Source organism: Parasteatoda tepidariorum, chromosome 1, assembly GCF_043381705.1.
Source record: "Parasteatoda tepidariorum isolate YZ-2023 chromosome 1, CAS_Ptep_4.0, whole genome shotgun sequence".
Classification (NCBI taxonomy): domain Eukaryota; kingdom Metazoa; phylum Arthropoda; class Arachnida; order Araneae; family Theridiidae; genus Parasteatoda; species Parasteatoda tepidariorum.
The window spans coordinates 38,637,664-38,660,392 of record NC_092204.1 but is presented as its reverse complement, the minus strand read 5'-3'; the positions used below and the strand labels follow the sequence as shown (position 1 = coordinate 38,660,392).

At 26.9% G+C, this 22,729-nt stretch overlaps 1 protein-coding gene across 2 annotated transcripts in view; it reads left to right on the top strand.

The window, feature by feature from the left end:
• The window catches only part of LOC107447000 (uncharacterized protein B0416.2), a 36,437-nt gene extending 15,009 nt beyond the window's left edge, over nucleotides 1-21,428 (top strand). Inside the window, exons 1-3 of one of the 2 annotated variants that reach the window (XM_016061796.4) lie at nucleotides 14,720-14,854; nucleotides 17,365-17,456; nucleotides 19,607-21,428. In XM_016061796.4, the coding sequence (XP_015917282.2) occupies nucleotides 14,816-14,854; nucleotides 17,365-17,456; nucleotides 19,607-20,021 (546 nt within the window). In that variant the 5' untranslated portion in view covers nucleotides 14,720-14,815 and the 3' untranslated portion in view covers nucleotides 20,022-21,428. Of the gene's footprint in view, nucleotides 1-14,719; nucleotides 14,855-17,364; nucleotides 17,457-19,606 lie in introns of those variants that run through there. The other variant, XM_016061797.3, reaches the window with a different exon arrangement.
• Nucleotides 21,429-22,729: the final 1,301 nt, after the last annotated feature.

Below are 22,729 nucleotides of genomic sequence, written 5' to 3'. Positions count from 1 at the left end.
AAAAACACATCAAATTATTTAAGCGATTACACTGAGTAAAAAAGTATGGTGATAACTTCCTGAATATGGTAAATTTTATTGTGTTTCTGGCTCTATGAGAATTACTAAAAGTTCGGTAATTTTTACGGAAGCGCTTTATATAGGATAAAATTCAGTTTGGTAAAATTTAGTAATTTTATCATGATACCTTAAACCATGACATAAAAGCCATTTATTCGGTTAAATTTACCATTCAGTTTAGTATTTTTTTTACTAAATATGCGGTAATATGAGCTATTATTTAAAAACCAGAATTTACGGTAAACCGTTACTATATGAACGGAAAAATTACCAAATGGAAAAAAATTTTAAATACCGAACAGTTTGAATTTTATTACCAGAATTATAGTTTTTTAAATCAGAAATGTCAATACCATACAGTACAGTAATTTCAAAAAAAAAAAATTTTTTTTTTTCTTCGTGTAGTATGAGCAAAACGCGTGTTTGTTATAGAAGCATAAATACTTATACTATTGTCGCCGAGCCCTTGAAAGATTCTGTACAAAGGATCCTATGTAGAAGCATTTGTCTGAATTAGAATATCTTTTTCAATATCATAGAAATTTACATTGCATTTTCAAAAAACGGAGGATTTTTTCTTATTAAAAACGTTTTCTTTTATTCTGACTCCTGTACCGAAAAAGCAATATTTAATATTATTTTACTCTCATATAGCAAAAATTTTAAATTGCTATAAAATGAATTATATTAAAAGGAATTATTTTATTGACTTTAACAGTATAAAACAGTACAAAATTATGAATTTTAATTTTTTTTTTATTTTCCAAAAAGTACAAATGAATAATCTTATGAGAAAAATAAGCAAAACTAAAAATTAAATCTTTATTTTTATTTAAATTTAATATTAACTGAACGACGTGAAACGATATGAAATGTTACATTCAAATTACTTTTCTTTCTCAAAAAGTATCTACGAATAAAAAATGTTTTGCTAAAATCGTATGAGTTTAACATAAAATGTTCAGGGAAATCGCTTTTATGAAGAAATTAGAGTCTAACTAAAAATAATCTTCCCATAAGAAGAGCCGTTTGTTGTATAAAAAACTAAAGTGAAAGTGTAAAATTTGACGAATAGAATTCGAAGGATTTTATTTGGTTTTAATCATAATTATAACATGAAAGATTGTATTCTAATTTCGTAAATTTATCATACAAAATAAGAATAAACTTTTAAATACTGTAATTCAGATGGATGAACGAAAAAAGAAAGACATTCTGAAAAAATGTGTTAGCCATTTTGTTCTTTTTCACGCATAACTTTCTTCACAAATGTAACGGCATTCTTGCATAGCCCATCAGTGCAAACAAAATAATCTCCCCGCAGTAGTAACATCTTCCGCCACTTTCGAAAAGATTTTCCTATCTTTGCTCTCGATCCCCTTTTAAAACCCCTGAGAAAACGCGAAGGTATGACAAGCTAACAACTCCAACCTGTATGCAAACCTCTCGTCAATTCATTTTAAAGCTTCTTTGGCTACTGGGGTGTAAGTAAACAAAGCTATTTGCAAGTTTGATTTTGCAAGGGGATAGCAAAATGGGGGATTCTATTGATAAAGCACCGCCTGCTTTTCAACTTACGCTAAGTTATTTACAAAAAAAAAATTCTTTGTTTACGAAGCAAGAACATAAGCGTTGTGCTCCGACAAATCATATTTTTTATCTTAATTGCATCATAATAATTAAATTAAATTAATTATTAATAATTGAAACTAAATTATATTAATTTTTTTTTAAATTGGATACGTCACTTCAAAAGTTTTAGGAACTTTGAAACATTGGTATGCAACATTTCCGGATAAAATGTTTATTATTGTTTAGATTATACGCATATGCAATACACTTGTTTGTTTTCACATCTTGTACGATTATCATTTTTTATAGTCTTTCATTCTCTTTGAAATTTCGATTACCAAATGAAATAAAAATCCCGTACTTAAAATAAAACAACTTTTCCAATAACTAAAAAAAGTTGTCAACACCTAATTCTTTTTAAAGGAACAGAAAAAGTAAGAAAAAGTAATGATTGTTTGAAAATCCTCCCGTTGAGAACCTGAGCATAAAGTAAAAAAAAGCGCTGCATTTCAAAATAATTTTATACAAGATGAATTTGGTTAAAGCTGTTGGCATTTATGGCTGCTGCCATATAAAGCTGTTCCCGTTTGCAAAAATTATTTTTGAGTAACTCAAACAAACATTCTGATTAGAAAATAAACAATAAATCTTTTTCATTGTTTGGTATATTATTTAATAATAAAACTGAATACAAGAGGAAACTTTAACAGGAGCATGTTCGTCACAAAAAAGGATGATCTCATTCGGATGACAGAAAATCGCAGTTAAATTCATTTTAAAAGCATACATAATGTAAAGATATTGAATAAACAAATGCAACGAAAGTGTTGAAGGATTTAAATTCAAACAGTGAGAGGAAAAAAAGAAAACAAAGTTATATAAAAAAAATTTAAGCATGACTTTGGAAGAAAAAAAACTATAAATGATACCTCCTGCTCAATTTTATAGCTTTGATTAAAAAAATAAGTTACGTTACACCTGATATACACTACCCTACAATAATGGAAGAGACACATTCAGTTTTAGATTTTTTTTTTTTTAAATTTCTCAAAAAAGACTAATTAATTTGCAATAACTGCATAAAGTTTCTTAAACCTATATTAAATATTCATGGAGTCTAATTTTATGATAAAATAATTTTTTTGGTTTTATGCTTTTTAGTCATATCCAATAAATTAAACAATATTTTTTGAGCAATCAAAAAACAACTACAAAATTATTGTTTCAAAATTTAAAAAGAAATTCGGTAAAAATTGAGGCAAGATATGACTATTTAAAGTAGTATTTTTATGATACGCATGCACGAAAAAGATTTAAAAAATCTTTATAATTTTGCAATGAATCGTATTTGGCAAGTAATGAAAGAAGTCTGATTTGAATAGCTTAAAAATCAAAAGAGTTTCAAGCAATTTTCTAAGTAGATTTTATACTTTTAAAAAGAAAGCTTAAAATGATAAAGAGTTTTTCACAAATTTCATTTTGTTCTAATAAACGTATTTTATTAAAAATGACACCGCCATTGTGGGGGATCATACTCCATAAAAGAATGTTTTCTTTTCTTATACCATTACAGTTTGGTTGCTGTAAAGTATTATCATTTGTTACTAAATTTTGTCTAATGGTACGAAATGAAATTTCTCAATAGCTCCTTATCATTTTGTGCTTTTTTAAAAAAAAGTACAAAAACTACTTAGATAATTGCTTGAAACTCTTTAAATTTTCAAGACATTGAAATCAGTCATTCTTCATTAGTTTCAAAATGCAATTCACAACAAAATTGTAAAAAAAATAAATAATAAAAATTAAAAATTTAAATTTTTTTTATTCATTATCACTTCAGCATAAAATAACTATTTTAAATAGTCATATCTTGCTCAATGTTTAAGGAATTTTTTCAAATTTTAAGCCAATAATTTTGTAATTGGTTTTAATTGCTCCAAAAATTTTGTTTTATTTTATTAAATATTTTTAAAAATTTATAGCAAAAAAGACTTAAGACAAAAAAATTAGATAAATTAAAATTTTTATAAAATTTGAAAAATTAAAATCCATAAATATTTAAAATAGGCTTATAAAATTTTATGCAGCTAGTGCAAGTAACAAACAAAGTAATCAATGCAAGTTACAAGTTTATTGCTTGATTTTCTAGCATGGGGTGTACAAAAATACTTGCTTTCTTTCGAAATTTATTGTCTGTCCCTGAAACCTCTGAAAGCCTTAAACTTTATTGCTAAGTATAAAATATAGCATGGACTAATTACCTCTAAAGTGATAAAACATTCCTCTTAGTATTTCTTGAGAAATTTTTAAAAAAATGTCAAAAACTGAAAGTTTTTCTTCCATTACTGTATATTGCAGGTAAGTTCTTCAAGGTAAAAGTTCTTGGAACTTGCTTCACAAGATTAGCTTCTAAAAGTAGAATGATGGGTACGCGATTTAAAAAAGATTAACTCTATGTAACAAAGTTAATTTGACTTCGCAAAAAGCTTAAAAATCAAATTCAGAGAAGTGGCAATTGTTTGCAACAAATTTATCGATTGCTTGAAATCGCAAACATTTCCCATGGCAATAACCCTGCCTGCATACCTTCATTTTGTTTCACTTTCGCTTTTACGTTTGACATGACAGTAAGCTTGTCACTTAAAAATAGCTTAAAGCAATATTGATTAATGGATGATTCTTTGGAAACATGACAATTCGGAACAAAAAATTTCTTCAAATTTAAAGCCCTCAAAATAATCTACATTTTTTTTTGTGTATTTATTTAGTGACATTTATTAATATCTTACTGACAACAGTGTAGTTTATTGAAATTTTCTCGAGAAAAAAAAAATAAAATAGAAATTCACCAAATTTTGAATGCCAGGAAAATGTGAACAGTCATTTTAAGCTAATAGTAAGTAATTCAGCTTAAGCCTTTTGAGTTAGATGGACCATGAATTGCTTAAATTAATTTTTTTATCCACTGTAGAAAGAATCAAAAATGTTTTTGTTGCTGATATGCACAGAATAAAATTGCGAATCAATCATTAAATAAATAAAAAATTTCATTACATTCAAGCATAATACAATCTTACATAAACTTGGCATTAGGTTAATATTTGCTTTCTCTCTTTACATTGAACTGTTTAAAAAATTTTCTCGTAACTGTTTCAATGTCATGGCATTCATAAGCGAGGAAAATGGCAGCTAGGATAATGACAATTTGCCATTATATAGCATTTAACTTTTCTTTAATTTAACATTTTGGCCTAATATGTTTACATTCCGAGGAAAACAACAGGATTTCTTGAAATAACTCAGGTAAATCTATGTAGTTTATGTTATTGATGATTTCAAGAAGACAGGAAAATGACAACATAAAAACCTACTCATCTTTAAAAATATTTTGAAATAGGTTTTGAACCAGAAAGTTGGTACTTTATTCATGCAATAAAACATGTTCAGATAGGCTGGTATTCTAATCAATCTATTAACATAAGATATTGATTGCTGGGGCCATCTATTTTATTTATAAATCACTAAATAAAAGTAGCCAGGAAAATGACAGATTTTCTTGTGACAAACAAATTAATTGATAGAAAAATTATTTTCAACAGAGTTTTAGTAAATAATACACTCTGAGTATATTCTAGAAATGCTTACAACGGTTGAGATAAAAAAAATGAGATATTGAAAAATTTATGGGATGTTTTGAAGCTAGTTATTGTTGGAAATATTGTCTGTGACATAGCAGGAAAATGATATTTTGAAAGTCAATTTAATTTTTTAAATATACAAAACAGATATTGCTAGTACAAGATCTTTTTAAAATACTAACAGTGCTATTTATTAAAATTTAAAAAAAGAGCTCTTTTAGTAGTATAGTATTAGACTTTGAAGCAAGAGAGTGTAAATTGTCATATTTCATGAGAATCACCTTAATGTTATAATTAAAATTATAGTTATCGCGATTGGAATCTTCATATTTTCCCTTGATTTTTTGCATTCTCAATTTTGCTAATCATTTAAGAACTATGCAAATAGTTAAAATTGAGAAGTCTATTATTTTGCCTACAATTGTTAACTGGGGAAAGTTAATACAACATATAATGAATGAATTAGTTAAAAGAAAGAATTAATTAAGAATTAATTAAATGAGTTTTAAGAAATAAACAAACCTGAAATGCACCTCAAATAAAGAAATGCTCCTGATCGTTAAACCATCTAAAATTTGCTTTTGTTTTTCCAAACACATATAAATATATAAATAAATAAATCAATTCAAAATTTACAGTAAATTGTTCTGGCACTCCATGTGTCAGTTAATTTTTAAGCTTTTTTTCTTTATATGCTTTTTTTTATAAGATTCTTCTTATAAACTTTTCTTTTATAAGCTTCTTTTCTTTATAACACACTCCTCAAAACAATTAAAGGATATTGAGGTTGTGGGCTGATCTTGCACTTGTAAAATTGTTTGAATTATTGATACATTATCCTTAGACGCAGACTATATGAGATAAAAATGACATTTGTTTGGCAGGGGAAAGAATTGCGTTTTATTGAGCATTTAGGTACAAAAGGAAAAATAAACACAATTGGTGCATATGAAAAAGACAAACTTAAAAAAAAAGTATTTTCTAAAAAGGAAATAATTTTTAGTAGGGGGTATGGTTTCTCCGATCGGACAGCAAACGTTGAGCACCTTTAAGGCATCGAGCCAATGAGGTTATTAATGAGAGGTTGGGGTATTCTGTCCCACTCTTCCAAAAGATATCTTTCCAATTTTTAAAGAGTTTGTGGAGGTGGTAGGCATCCAGCAATTCGTCTGCCTAGAATTTACTAAACCTGCTCGATTGGATTCATGTCCGGAGAACATGCTGGCCAATCCATTCATATGATTCCTTTATTCCAAAAAGAAATCATTCACCAAGTTAGCATGATGTGGCCTGCAAATATCGTCCATTAACACGAAGTCATCTCCAATTGCTGCAGCGTAAGGGACTACAATAAGTCTCAGGATTTCCTCCCTACATCGGAGACTAGTCAGAGCTAAATTTCGAATGATATGGAGATCGGTGACCATCATAGACCATCACTCCCCCACCGCCAAATCTTACATTTCCGTGCACGAACGCAGGATTGTTTCTAGTGCCACGTTCCCTCCAGATGAAAATACGCTTATTATCAGGGTGAACAGAAAAACGGGACTCGTCGGAGAAAAGAATATTGCCCCATTTATTTCTCCTCCAGTTCATATGCTCTGTTGCCCACTCCCTACAGGGTCGACGGTGCCTCGCTGTTAACGTAACACACAACATTGGTCGACGAGCATACAGACCTACAGCGTGAAGGCTGTTTCGGACAATTTGTGTCGAAACTGTGGTGCCCGTAGCAGAATGAAGGTGCTGTTGAAGAAGAATGGAATTCATATTTCGGTGTCTTCGAGCCATGATCTACGGCCTGCAATTCCAGTCTTAAAAAAAAAAAATTAAAAAAATAAATAAAATAAAAAATGGTTCCAGATCCTGGAAATCACATTTTGTAAAACTCCAATGGCTTCTGCTACTTCGGCTCGTGTTTGCCCCCCCCCCTAACCGGCCAACAACTCTTCAAGGCTTCTGGTTCGGTTAAATGACTTCGGAGACAACGCACTCATCGAAACAATGCGCATACTGAATGTCGATCATTCTTTTCCGCTTTGTCTAACATTAAGGTGAAAACCAAATCAAATTAATTGCCGCTAAAGCGTCCTCTCCGACGTCAAATTCCAAATTTGCATACTGCGAAGTTTGAAAATAAGAAAAATTTGCATTTGAGAATCTCTTTTTCCATTTTATACAAAAAGCAAATTCACTTATACCGTTATTTCATACAAGACTCGCAATATCCCTTAATTGTTTTGAGCAGTGCATATTGCAAAATTTGAGTTGCACGCTGTTCCAAAAATTCCATTTTATTAAGATTTTAAATTTTGAAAAAAAATCACTGCTTTTATATCTTAGAGCTGCAATGTTTTTAAGATTTGAAATTTTAGAAATATTACACGTGCAACTTTTCAAGCAAAAGTATATCTTTATATAGTTTTGTTTAGTAATAATATTTATTTTATTAATTATTATTTATATAATTATTTAATATTTATATAATTATTTAATACTTATATAATTATTTAATATTTATATAATTATTTAATATTTATATAATTATTTAATATCATTATTTAAAGTTAATATTTATTATTTATCTTACTTTCTGAAATAAAAATACATTGTATAACATTTTATTTGTAAAACTACAAGTACATATTTTGCCTTAAGCAAAAGGAACAAANGTGTCAGTCCCTCACTTTTTAAATAGTGAAAATAATTAATTTACTTATTAATTAATTTGAAAAATAAATTAATAAATTGATTTATTAAACTAATTAATTTATTTATTAAATTAATTAATTAATTATTAATTATTATAAATTAATAATTATAAATTAATTATTTAAAAAATTAATTAATTTAAATATTAAGTATAATTTATAGGATATATACTTTCTTTATAATGCCATTACATATTTCTATTAATATAGAAAGTTTCAGAGCTTTTTATTCACTTTACTTTTTTGGGATTTTATGATCTGAAAAATGACAGTTTTCGTGAGAATGACCCATATATATATATACTATTAATTTTAATGTAAAATGAAAGCTAACGTCACAGAATATCTTTTATATTAAATTGTATTCCAGCAAAATATTGTTACTCGTAGGATTTCTCTTAGAAATTGTTATAGGAACTAATTAGAATGAATTAATTAGAATGAATTAATTAGAATAATGAGCTGATTAATAATTAATTAAAATCAATTTTAAGAACTGAACAATTATTAAGCCTTCCTCAAGCAAAGAAATGTTCCCGATTGTTCCAAACATGCTGACATCAAAATTTCTCTCCTGCTTTTCCAAAAAACATAAATAAAAAATAAATTTAAAATTTACAGTTAAAAGTACCGAAACTCCCAGAACTGATATATACTAGTTCACTTATAAGCTTCTTTTATTCATTAGTTTTTTTATTTATATAAGCTTCTTTTCTTTTTCTGTAACATAATACATCAAGTATTTGATACATTCTTTACAGCTTGCAAAAGATCAAGCAAAAGAATCAAAATTATTAAAAATTGTTGTAAAAAATTAAATTTGTTTAAATACTTAAAAAATATTTTTTTACTAAAGTATTTCAAGGTTTTGAACAATTTTAGAGCAATTTTTCTTCACTGAGAAGTACTGACATTATTTTTTAACGTTAATCAACTACATAATAGCATAATTAACATAAAATAACATTGTAATAACATTTTAAACACAAATTAACAAAACTACAATCTGGTAAATTGAATATTGACCAGAGAATTTAAGTTTTAACAACTTTATTCAACAGTTTATTTGAAAAACTTAAGAAATTATTCCGTCTTTTTTTCTTTTTTAGTTCATAATATTATATATTTATTGGTTATCGAAAGATTATATTTCAATGAAAATTACAGAATACAAATATCAAATAAATGATGATTAACTGGAAATTATTGGTTTTTATATTTTTAGATTGATTTATGCTAATGAGGGCACCGTCTGCCCGTAATACTCGATTGCTAATAGCTTCATAATATTCATCCATGAATATTATCACTTTACTGTTTCATTCAGAAATTCTACGTAGCTTATCTTGAGAAAAAGTATTTTCTGTTAATTGAATTTGGTTATTGAATTTAGAAGCATGAATGCCAGCTAAATTCAATACAATCTTCATCATATCTTAGAGAAATAAAGAATCGCTAATTCGTTTATTCTTTAGCTTTTTTTTTCTTTTTGCAAAAAATGTAAAATAAACAAATAATAACGTTTAATAAACTAACGTTAAAGTGTAATGTAATTAAAGTGTAATTAAAGAATAATGTAATTTAATTTCAGTTTAGAATTTCATTTTACCTACATAGTTCGGTTCCCAAAGTTTATTTATCTAGCAAATAGTTTATTTAAGAAATAAATAATTTGATCTTGATAATTTGACTCTGAAACCTTTAGAAACTTTTATAATTTGATTTTGTAACATTTAGAACTTTTTATAATTTGATATCAAAACATGCTTGTCATATTTATTGTTTGATGGTTGAAAATCGCGTTTCTAAAAGTATGAAGAAAAAAACTTAACATTTAAGCGTACTCTTGGAAATATTTAAAGCTTTCGCCTAAAAAAATGACAGCTAAGTTGAATATTTAACGTATTCGCAAATTACTACAATTAAAAATGTTATAATAAAACTTAATTTTATGTTGCATGTTTAAAAAGTAAAGCGTTCCCGTTATGAGCCGGGGTATGCAGTGAGAAAAAAGTGTTATCAAAGCTACCAGAATATAATAAAATTTATGGTTTTTCTGGCTCTATGGGAGCATCAAAAAACATGTACTCTGGTAATGATTTTGGTAAAATTAAGGATTAAATATTGTTTTCTAATATGTGTAAGAATTTAGTAAATATGGTAAAATTTGTTAATTTTATCATGATATGTAAGAGCATGGCAAGAAGAGGATTTATTGAAAAATACTACGGTTAAATTTACTTTTTAGTTTTGTATTTTTACTGAATGAGTGGTGATAAGAATTTGGTTTAAATATCGTATATTTTTGCTTTGTTATCAGAATCCCCCCCCCCTCTTCTTTACCAGAAATGTCTTTAAAATATAATATGGCAAATTTACCAGAAATTTTTTCTCCGTGTAGTAACGGTCCTGCGGTTTTGAAACCAGCTGCATGATTGTAGTAATATAGTCAGTACTGCACAACGACGCCGTTATATCCCAGATAAGCTGGTACCTATCTATTTGAAGCTGGTAGGGTTTCAAGCCGCTACAGGGGATCGAACTCCAGTCATTTAGTGTCAGCACAGTGCTTTTAATCACTTAACCACTGAGTCAGTGCCTTTAACCACTAAACCGCCACAACTCTGTTATAACTTTAAGAAAACTAAAATTTGAAATTCTAAGACAATTACGAGTTAAAAATAAAATAATAAACATCGAGGCATTAGGTGACAATACGAATTTTCAAAATAAAACTCAAATTCCATTATATTTCCTATGTTTAAATATATGTTAAATCATACGTTTAATTTAATACAGTAAATAAAAATAACATTAATATTCTACTATTCAATTTGTCGTATTTATTAATTTAATTCTTATTGTATTAAAAATAAATAATAAAACTAACAATTTTCATAAATATAAACTGACTATACTGTATACTTTTTAGTAATCAAATATAACTGCAATTTAAATAAATATTCTTAAATTTTATTTTTTTAAATCAGCTTAGTCAGCAAAAAACTTAAAAGAAACCGATTTTTTTTTTAAATAAATAAATATTTTAAAATGTATAACAAAATTTTTAAATTATTTTGTTAAACTCAGACTCTAATCAATCAGTTAGTGAATACCATTTTAAAACTTCCAACAAATTCTGTCATTTTTTAAAAAAGTATTTTAATTAATTTATTGACATATCATTATTTGTATTTATAATACGTACTTAAAATTTGATAACGCTGTAAAATTGAATTCTGTAAACTGTTTATGCCTGAAATGTTTATGTATCGCCACTATATAAAATTTTTTTTTTTTGAAACTGTATACTTTAATAAAAACTAGCAAATATTATTATACCAAGCTGACAAGTTTAATGCTTTTTTTTCATTTATACTATTTTTTCGACAATTTTTTTAGTTTAATTACTAGAGATATAATTTATTTGATGATGAAACTGAATTGTTTAAAATTAAATAAAAAAGAATCGATTATGTTAAATATTTCAAACTTAAATAAGAAGCTGATTAAATCGGAAACGTTTTTAAAAAGCTGATCGAGAAATTTTAGAAACTGAAACGCTACTGAAAAACATATAGGATTAGTCGAAGTAAGAGATATAAGACAAATAACTTTTTCGCAGAAATTCTAAATTGCGCAGCCTCTTTATCTAACTAGCAACAATGAATTATCTTAAATATATTTACCTTTTCGAAAGATAACATTTTGACAAGTGCTTATTCAGATTTAGATTTTCCCCCCGTTTTCGCTTTCTTTTATTTTTAAATCGTGAAAATTTTTAGACTTTAAAAAGCTGTAATTTTCCAAGCTTTTAGATTCTAAAATCAGAAAATTAGTTTAAATTTTTAGGTTGTTTATCTACTAGTGCTAAAAATAGAAATATTTCAGTTTAATGCTTTCTAATTCTACAAGAACTGTGATAAACGTCACTTTCTAATTTTATCCAACTTGAAAATAATTGCTTTTTACATAAAGAATTATATGTTCATTCTTACCTCAAAAAAAATAATTCAGAAAAAAAAAAGAAAAAAAAACACTAACTTTTGGAAAACGATTTCATGCGCGCCATTTCTCATTAATCTTTTTCCAATTTTCAATTTTTTCTGCAGAATTGCTATCTAGCAGAAAACATTTAGCAACATATCTATTTAATAACAATTTACTGTGCAACAATTGTTTGTATGGGGTATAATATTATAAAGCTAATCTGTTACTCCTGTAGCATTAGAAAACAATAGACCTAATTTATTGATAAAAACTACAGTTTTTAATTAATAAATAGTTAATATTTGTTACTTCAAAAGAGTTTTTGCTTGTAATTATTAAGTAAACTCATTACTTACTAATTAAACTTAATTGTTATCGTTTAAACTAAACAACATTTTGCTTAGTTTCTATGTATTTCAATTCGTACCTTAGCCTTACTGTTTAACCAAATTCGTTAGATTTGTACTCATGTTCTAGACTTCTCAAGGTTTTTGTTTTATACAAAAAGTAACTAAAAGCAACTAAGTGTTAGAATGAAAAATTCTTATTTACTAGGAAAGTCAAATTATTTGGAACATCAATAATTCAATTAATAATAACTTTGTTATACTCATGTTCTAATTTATATAATTGCAACTTTGTATTATAAAATATTACACTCATTCGAAACATTAGTCCTTAATTTTTCTCAGTTTTTGTGCTAATGAACAACTCGAAAAATTTTAATTAATAAAAGTTAAATAAATCTTTTGGTACTTACTAATAAAAATAAATAAATAATTAAAGAAAATTACCAATAAAAATAAAAATAATTAATATTATCATCTACATTGTACCAACCGAACTTTTTAGTGAATGAATTATACGTATAGCTGTTGCAAATCAAATGATTTCAAAACTTCCCAAGAAAAAAACTAGCCCCCAAAAACACTTTAAAAAAATAAAATAAATAAAAGCCATTACTGAACTTAAAAATTTGTAAAGGCATGATTGAAAAATGCATCGTCATTCTCAAAGTCAAAGGGGTTTTTTTCATTTATTTTTCATTAGCTACTAAAGTTCATAAATATTTTTGACAAGCAAGTAAATAACTTTTGCTCGAATGCTTGTAAAGGAATCATTTTTAACAAATAAAACGTGTTTCTAATCACGATAACGTTTCTAAGAAAGATGTATTTTGAAAAAGAAATCAATAGCTCAATGCACATTTATATATAATTTTTTTTTTTTTTTTTTTTTTTTTTTTTTTTTTTTTTTTTTTTTNTTTTTTTTGATGGATTGAAAAGGAGGATATAGTTCTATTTTTGTCACATTCAAAACATACCGCCTCCGATAATTCTTCCCACGTTTTTGTAAAAATGACATGGGGTCAACCTCGTGGTTACACCACGATTTTTATTTAAATAGTTGCGAAAATTGAATTATTTTTCTCCTTTTACTGACCAATTAAAGAACTCAGTTTTAATTATTTCTTAAAATTTTTGAAGATTTCTGAGTTTTGTGTAACTTTTGGAAACGCTTGCAAACTGTACTATAATAAGAAATAAATTGTACAATATGCCAAAACTTATAAAAAAACTTTGTAGAATTAGAAGAAGAAGCATCCCTGCAATGGCTTAGTGGTCAAGGCACTGAACTGTCAATATGAAGAACTGAGGTTGCGATTCCCAATGGCGACTAGAAGCATACTCAGCTTCAGAACGATGTGTACCAGGCATACTAAAAGTAAAGGCAGCTTGTGCACAGTGCTGACCACATTATCTCAATCATGCAGTTGGCCATAAAATCATGGAGCCTCCCCTTGGCCCACAATGGGCTGTTGCGAAAATACTTTACTTTAGAAGGAGCAACAGCTTTTATAATTTAAAAAAAAGTTAACAGAACTTTCAAATCTGAAAAAAAAAAAAAAGAATTTATGTGTACGTTATAAAGAACATGACGATTTATAAAACTGTTAACTGTTAAAGATGTAATTTGGACAACAAGATTTCATAAATAAAATTACAAAAATTAAATTTTTTGCAAACTATTTTTTTGATTTAAATGAAATTAAAAGCTTATTTATTTTTTTCAATATGCAATTTTTTAATTCTACAATGTTATTTTACACTCGAAACTGTTTTTTCTTCCACTTGTAAACAATTATAATATCAACAGCATTTAAAACTAACTAAATTCATCTGCCGAACTCAGAGGTTTGAAAACAAGACTCTCATATAAAATGACCTCGAAAATTAGAAACCCTTTTATTTGTAATTGTTTTTGTTTTTTTTTGCAAATTAAAATCTCCGAACTGCTGTTTGAAAAAAAGATTTACAACGGTGTTATTTCTACAAACAATAAAATAGCAATTGTAATAAAATAAAACCCTTTCTAACAATAAGTTTCCGTNTTTTTTTTTTTTTTTTTTTTTTTTTTGTTCAGACTTTAATCTACATTGGGGAATTCTAATTTTTTTCTTTCTTTGTTTCTTTATTTATTATTTTCTTAAGCGGCTCTAATAGTATGCAATCATCAACATTTTACCGATTGCTTTAAGTCAAACAGTTAGCTTCTGTCAAAATTTTTGATTTGAGTGAGGGGAATTTCACTTTAACAACTGTGGCACAAAGGTGTGGGGATTACCCTTTGATAGACACTTCTAGAGATTGCAGTAGTGGATGCACAATCATAGTAGTTTTTCTTCTTTATCGCATACTCAGGACACCTAGTATATAAACAAAGATCATAAATGAGCAGGTAATAAGTTCCTTCTCTGTTTTATCGAGATATATTCGACTTAAAGATAACTTGATTTAGCTTTGAAGAGATAATAGCTTTTTTAAAAAAGTTTAATAAATAATGAAAATCTTATTGATTATTTGCCCGGTTATTTTGTTGGTAAGTATTGAATTGTCGATTCTGTTCAAATTATAATTACTTTATTGTTTTCTCTTATTCTAAATTTTAATGACATTTGCTAGGAATAATACTTTTATAAGTCATTAATTATTTACAGAGTTAATGAATATGTTTAAACAAAATTTCCAGTTAATCCGGTAAGTTACTTGAGAAAGAATTTTGATCATAATTCTGTAGTGTAATGTGGAAAATAATAGTAAATAATCATAGAGCATTTTTCCTCGCGATAATTTTATGTTTAAATATAACACAATTACTGCATGAATAAAAAAGTATTGAACCAACACCTCGTCGAATCAAAGACTTAATCTTGATCACAAATGCCTGGGAGATTCAACAAAATTCTAAAGTGGTCAAAACAGGGAAATGATAATAAAACGTTGAAATATAACGGAATTCTAGTTATTTCTTTATACCGAAAGAAAACAATTTCATATTAGAGAATTCTGAAAGATAAGAAAAATTTATTCAGTACCGTACATCATTTCTACATACTATTATTCAGTTTAAGGAATTTTTTATTTAAAATACTCATGTTTTAAAAAAAATCTTCATTTCGAAGAAACCTCAAATGTTGCTATAAGTTTGAAAATTCTTCTATTTGTATTATTCTGTTTGCATTATTCTATTTATATATATATATATATATAAGGAATCTNCCCGTTAATTATATATATATATACTCTATTATGTATGTAAAATTACTGCATTATTCTATTGCGTCATTCTTAATACACTTACAAATTATAGTGCTGATTATTGTTTAAAGCAAAACATAATATGAATAAAGCATTAATGAGAGTACATAAATGGACGGACTGTAGTTTTAGCTCTATAAGAAGAACCTTCCTCAGTGTCTAAATGTCAAATGAAATAATCATTCATTTGAAGTTTAGACACGGAGTAAGGTTGTTTTTTATAGAACTGAAACTATAGTATATCCATTTATGAACTTTCATTTGTGTTTTATTCACGTACGTAGTTTTTTGCTTTAGTCTACGTAGCTCAAAGTATACCCTCTTCTTTGCTGATTATTGTTTATTTAGAATATGGGTCTTTTTTCCATATTGACACATTTCTTTCTCAACTAATTTACGACTATGCATAATTTTACTTTTGTTTTCACAGAATATCCATTAGATAAGAATTTAATTTTATATTAATGGCTTTCCTAAATAATATTAGAACATATTAATAATTTGTTTCAAGAAGTTATTGTAAAAAGCGTTTTGAAAATCGCTTTTCATTAAATCAAACTTCCAATCGAACTATATTAATTATTTGATTAAAACAACTGATATGAGAAGAGTTTTAAAAACGTCGAAAAATCATATGCTTCAAATCAAAACTTTAACCTTAAATGTTCTATCATAAACACTTTTAGCAATTTAACAGCAGACATTACTGGATGTTATTGTTAAGCATGTCTTTCAGATTGGAAAAAAAAACTTTTTAGACTTACTCATTTCTGACCACGAAAAGTTTATTTTTAAATAATCTAAAAGTGGAAGAGGTTAAAGTTGATGATAATCAAAATGTACTTAGAATTAAACAATAGTCTCAAGCACAAACTACATACTTGTGTTCTATATGATAATTATTTACTTCATTCTATTATTAATAAACAAATCGTTTTCTGTCTAAACAGGTAATAAAAAGCTATTATTCTTTTAAAAAAATCGTTTTCAAATTAACAATGTTACTTGCAAACTTGAGAAGAAGAATCACGTGGTAGGGCCTAATCACGTGACTGGGTTTGTTAATGTTACAACTATCAGGCTTGATTTATTATCAAGCTTAATCATAAGATTTAAGATTTAATTGAATACCTGCAAACATCGTCACATATATGTATTGAACCTGATTGGCTGCTGATTCGTGGCATAAACAGATACCTGCAAACAAAGTCATGTGTGAGTAAATCGTGGCACTTGCTTATGCCATGAATCATGTTCGAATGATTTGCAACTATCCAATTGAATCAGATACGAAAATTGATTCAGCGTAATACTAAACCAAATTTAATAATTTTAATGCACAACTACGTGACAATACGATTTCGGCCGTATTATTCTTCTCGAATTGCTAGCACCTAAAAATTATAAAACACTTGTTTTAAAAAAATTTACAAAACAAAATAAAATCAAATATCATATTATAATGTTTAAATTATAAATGATTGAAGTAGAAAATTATTCTTATAACTGAAATTATATAATTGAGATTGATATAATAACTGAAATTGATATTTAATTTTCAATATAATTGAAAATTGATATAATAATTGAAATTGATGTTTATTTTCAATATAATTGAAATTGATATAATAATTGAAATTGATATATAATTTTCAATGTAATTGAAATTGATTGACACAGAATGTTTTTTTTTTCCTTCTTCATTATAATTTTTTTTTTGTCTGAATTATTTGTGCGTTGAGCATAAAAATGATATTCACGTTTGTATTTTTTTATTTTTTATTATGCCAGCTTCTACCGCTGATAGCTTGTGTCTACTCCAAATCTCTAAACGCCCGTGGAAATGCATGGAAGTCAGGACACAAAAAACATAGGCACAATACGTGAGTATATTTTGAAAAATATTACATAAGTTGCACATCTTTTAACTTAAGTGTTGTATCTGCTATTTTTTTTTTTTTTAAATGGTATCTACACTCTTTCGCTCGATACCTGCTCTTTTCTGTTTGATACTAGCTCTTTTCTGTTTGATACTAGCTCTTTTTTGTTTGTTTGGTACTTGCTGTTTTCAGTCTGGTACCTACCCTTTTTCATTAGGTGCTTGCTTTTTTTCATGTAATACAATTGCGCTTATTTTATGACGATAATTTCATTTAATAATTTTGCTTTAAGTGGCTGTATGAAATTTTACTGTTATACCGACTCTACGTTCACAATTTCGATAAAAGATGAGTTGAAATTATGATTAACATTTAATTTTGCACAATTTATGAGAAAAATATACATTGCCATAGTTTTTCATAACGCAGATGCTTATTAAGAATAACATATTTTATTTCAACATAAAAGTTAAAAGCTGAAATTTTTAAACTTCTTACTGAAGAAAATTAAACAATTCATTTTTTTCCCCTAAGCATTTAAACACTGATCTATAAAAGTATTTATATCGAAATTACTTAAATCAAAATACAGTACCATTTCTGCATTTCAGTTTTATTCACTTATTTTTTATCTCAGAATAATTCTTTGGTTCATAAAATAGCTTTCTTTAGTTCGTGTCACTCAATTTGTGCAGCGGATCACAACTTCCCGAACGACCATAACTTCTAGAAAATCAAGATTTTGAATATAACTGTATTTTGTTTTGATCATGTAATGCATGTTAGTGGGTTTTTTCTTTTATCACATCTTTAAGAACATTCTTTTATTAGAATATTGTTGTTTTATCTTATCTCATGCTATTATTTCTGAAGAGCCTTCCCATTTCTTAATTTTGTATTGAATTTATTTAAATTTCACATAATAGAATGTCTTATTGCAAGGGCGAATTTATGTTGCAATTTCAAAAATAAGTCATATTTGTAATGAAATGAATATATAGTTTTGATGGTTTATGTTCGCCATCCTAAAAAGTTCAGAAGATAAACAAAGTCATTTAGTTTTCTCTTTTGCCTTTTCTCTTCATTATCTTAGAATTAGTTAAAAGGCTTAAATAATAATACTATTAAAAACACATAATTATAATTATTAGGTTGTTCCGTAATTATAGCTCTTAATTCATAGTTTTATAATCCTTAGCAAAAACTAAAGTTTCAAAAATATCTACAAAATTAGTCGAATAATAATTAGACCTGAAAAATCGAATTAAAAATATCTGACTTTTTTATAATCCTATTTCTCAGGAACTATTTGACCGATTTCATTAAAATTTTGTATTTTCTCATACAAAATTTACATTCTTTAGAGTAATGTAAAAATTTATACACCTTACATTAAAATTTTTTTTTTACTATTATTAAATAAAATAATAAAAAACAATAAATAATTATTAGCAATTATTATGTGTGTGTGGAATTGTCTTTAAATAAACAAACTTTACAATTGCATGCATAAATTTTTCAATTCGCTTAAAAAGTTCCTTAAATATGGCGAAATTCTAAAAAAGTAAAACTAATATTAAAGGGGTTCAAAGCGTTCGACCGCTCTCCGGACCAAACGATTGAGACAATATTTTCCAGATTGCGGCTAACCTCCTATGTTTTGGAGGTCAGGAATTCGTCGAAGAAAAAAGTTATGTTTATTTAGAAAAAGTAAGTTTTTATGTCTGAATTCGAGTCTGCAATAACTAATTAGCATATTTTAATGAAAATTTGATCATTAAGATCAAAAGTTATTCAGGGTAATTCGTTTATTTTTTTTTTATTTATTTATTTTTTATTTTTTTATTTTTTATTTATTTATTTATTTATTTTTTTGAGCACTGTACTTTGGAGATGACGAAATAAAATTCGAACTTTGAAGAAAACAAAATTATTCTTAAAATCTGAAGAATCATTATTAAAGTAGGTGAGATAAAGAACATATAAGCCAGTTTCATAGCCCGACGAATGGAAAGGCTTTTAACCTCGCCTTTCCCGTTAATGATTCGTCAGGTTCTAAAAATTTTTTTTCTTTTTTTTTTGCTTAAATATTGATTCGTGACCCCCTATTGTATCTATCCATTATTTGACTAAGATTTATAATATTTTTATAGAGAATTCGCTTGGGACACGGCACTTAAGAAGCGAGAACAATTTTACAATACAATTCCAGATGAATGCTGCCCATCTGTCACAGAAATATTCCAACCACTTGGCGGAGTTGCTAAAAATGGACGATTTCTGGAGTTGTACCGAGGTCAAAATTCGACGCAAAGTTTTTACCAAACATCCTGTAAAGAAGGCGTTAAAGGTAAAGCATGCAAGTATGTGCAGCATAACCATCATGTGCACTCCATGTGTGTTCAGAGATACACGTACACTTATGCATTAGTGCGAGAATTCAATTCTGATTTACCTTGGCGAATGGATTACATTAGAATACGTAGTGCGTGTACTTGTGAAATACGAGCGCGAGTTCCAGATGATTATTTTTATGATAGAACTCTTGGCTCAGAAGAGGAATTTTGATAAAGTCTTGTTGTGTTTAGGCAAATTAAGACGCTCAATAGCGTTTATTGTAAATCTAGTCAATTGTGTGAATCCTTGCAAAAGAAGTGAACGCTGCAATGACGAGAAATATGCCGCAACTTTTCGTACCCGAAAACATAATCGATAATAAAACCCTATTGATGAGTGATAAGTATTTCGTTTAGAAGCTAATCAAATTTCCTTTTCATAGCATCAAAGATTCTTTTTTTTTCGCGTTACATGGCACCGAAGAAGTATAACCCGAAAATTTTAAATTCAAAATCTTACTTTATATTCAGGACTGTAAAATTATCTTTTGAAGTTTTAGAAACATGAAACACATTTTTTAAATTGACATCCTTAATATTTAGTACTAAGCTGATTACTAGTTTTTTTAACGGAAAAAGTTAATGTTATAGCTTTTACTATTGCCAGGACTGGAAGAATGAACTTTAATTTTAAATTTCAATTTTGAAGATGTGACAAAATAAAAAAAAATAAAAATGAATATAAAAACGTTTTTTCTTTTTTTTTGCAGGAAATAAAATCGTAAAAAATTATCCAAGGTTAAAAAAAAATTTCTGAACTTTCTTAACATCATTAGTTAAACTCGATTTGGCGCCTTTTCAAAACCTTGTTGTCAATCAATCGACTTCATTCTTCCAAATTAAAATGTAACAACTTTCATAATTAAAATATTGCGCACAATTTCATTTGGTAACTAAATCTTATTTATTAATCTTTTTAAGATGAAAAATTCGATAATCATTATTGTCAATTCAGGCGTTGATCAGAGAAAAATAAGTGAATACCACTTGATTTAGATAATTTTGTGAAGTTGTTTAAATTTATTCTTAAAACACAATGGATAAGTAATGAAACATTTCGAATAAAAAATTATTAAGAAGAATACGTCAGTATTTACTGCTATTTGTACCTATATTCTCTAATTTAGAAAATTCAATTTTCTCAATTCAAAAAGCAAGCAAAATGCTTAAAGAGATTGGTGTAGTCAATTGTTTCGATGTTTATGGAATATTTAGTAAATTTTGCGGCGTTCACTTTTACGTGTTTGTATTGTATGAAAAAAAGCACAATTCCATTACTCATTGAAAAAATTTTATTTTTGTGTTCGTTTATGTATTTATAAACTATTCATTATTTTTAAAATACTAAAGATCTGATAAATGTTCCTACGTTTCTCTTTGTAAACATTCTTAAGTATTATGTCATCATAGAGTGTTAAGGTGCAAATATTGTGTTAAACGTATGTTATTTATTTTTGTGTGCAAATGGAATTCCTACGATGTATGTAAAATGGCTGCTCATGACTTTTTTTTTTAAAACTTCATAAAAATGTTGTGTAATCTATTTATGTTTATTAAATAATTTTAACCTCAACCTCAAGACTTTGTTACTTTTTTTTACTAACATTGCAAGTTTAAGATGGGCACTTAGATTCTATACAGAAACATAATTACTTGCTGTTAACCTCATCGCTGGTGACCAAATTGCAGAAAGAAAAGGATAAAGAGAAAAAGAAGGAGAAAGAAAAAGAAATTAATTTCAAAAATACTTTTAATTTAAGTATTTTTTTAATAAAATTTATCGGAAAATGATTTGCTTTCTCTTTATAAAGTTTCTGATTCACCAAATTTTTCCTTTACTGTCTTTTTATATTCAAAATTCGGAAGCGCAATAGACGCTACTATTTGGATGCTTAACTTTACGTTACATTTAATTTTGCTGCGCAAACACATAAAATTTCGAAAGTAAGAAAAAAATAAACAGGGAGTACAATGGAAAAAAACTTACCTTTCGATAATTAAGTTAATTATTAAAAGTTAAGCGAGTAGTAAAAAATGCCTTGCAGGCAGCTCTACAGATCACAGAAATGCAATTACAGAGCTGAAATTTGACATGACAAAAGGGCCATATTTGTTTATCATTTTAACACGAGTTTTTATCGATTTATTTATTTATTGTGTCAAACAATTATATAAATGAAACTTAATCTTGAAATTTATTGAAATTTTAAATGCGTTTGCCAAGAATTTTTTTATGTTTTAACTTTTTATTTTGATTATTTATTTATTCTAGAAGAAAAAAAAAATTTTTTTTTCTGCTTCACAGTTATTATTTTAATAGCTTTTATTTATTTTTATCTGAGTACAGATGATTATTTTTCAAATGAGGGTTATGATATTTTGTCAATATGTAATACAAATAATATATTAAAAAAATATTTTGATATAAAATTGTAATAATTGCATATTTTGGAAAATATTGGTTTTTAAGGGGGGGGGGGGAACTATGAAAAATGAGAAACAATCGCATGGGTTGGTGAACGGAGCCGTGTATCCTTATACTATACTTGTTCTTCCTAAAAAAAGTAAATAATCAATAAATATTTATTAATCAACAATTCGCAATCATGCACAGACAATTCTGGAGCTATAAGAGAAACACAAACTAACTCTTTATTTTATTAATATAGAAATACACTCATTTACTCTCATTATATATGTATGAATGATGCTGTATATATTCATTCATTATGTATGTATATTCACTCTCATTCGTTCACTAATATCATAAATGAAGTGCTTTTACAGTTACGATCACAATTACATTAAATTAGAACAAATGCCTGTGCATCGTTACAGGAAAAAATTGGACTAATTCCCTAAACTATATTAATTGCATAA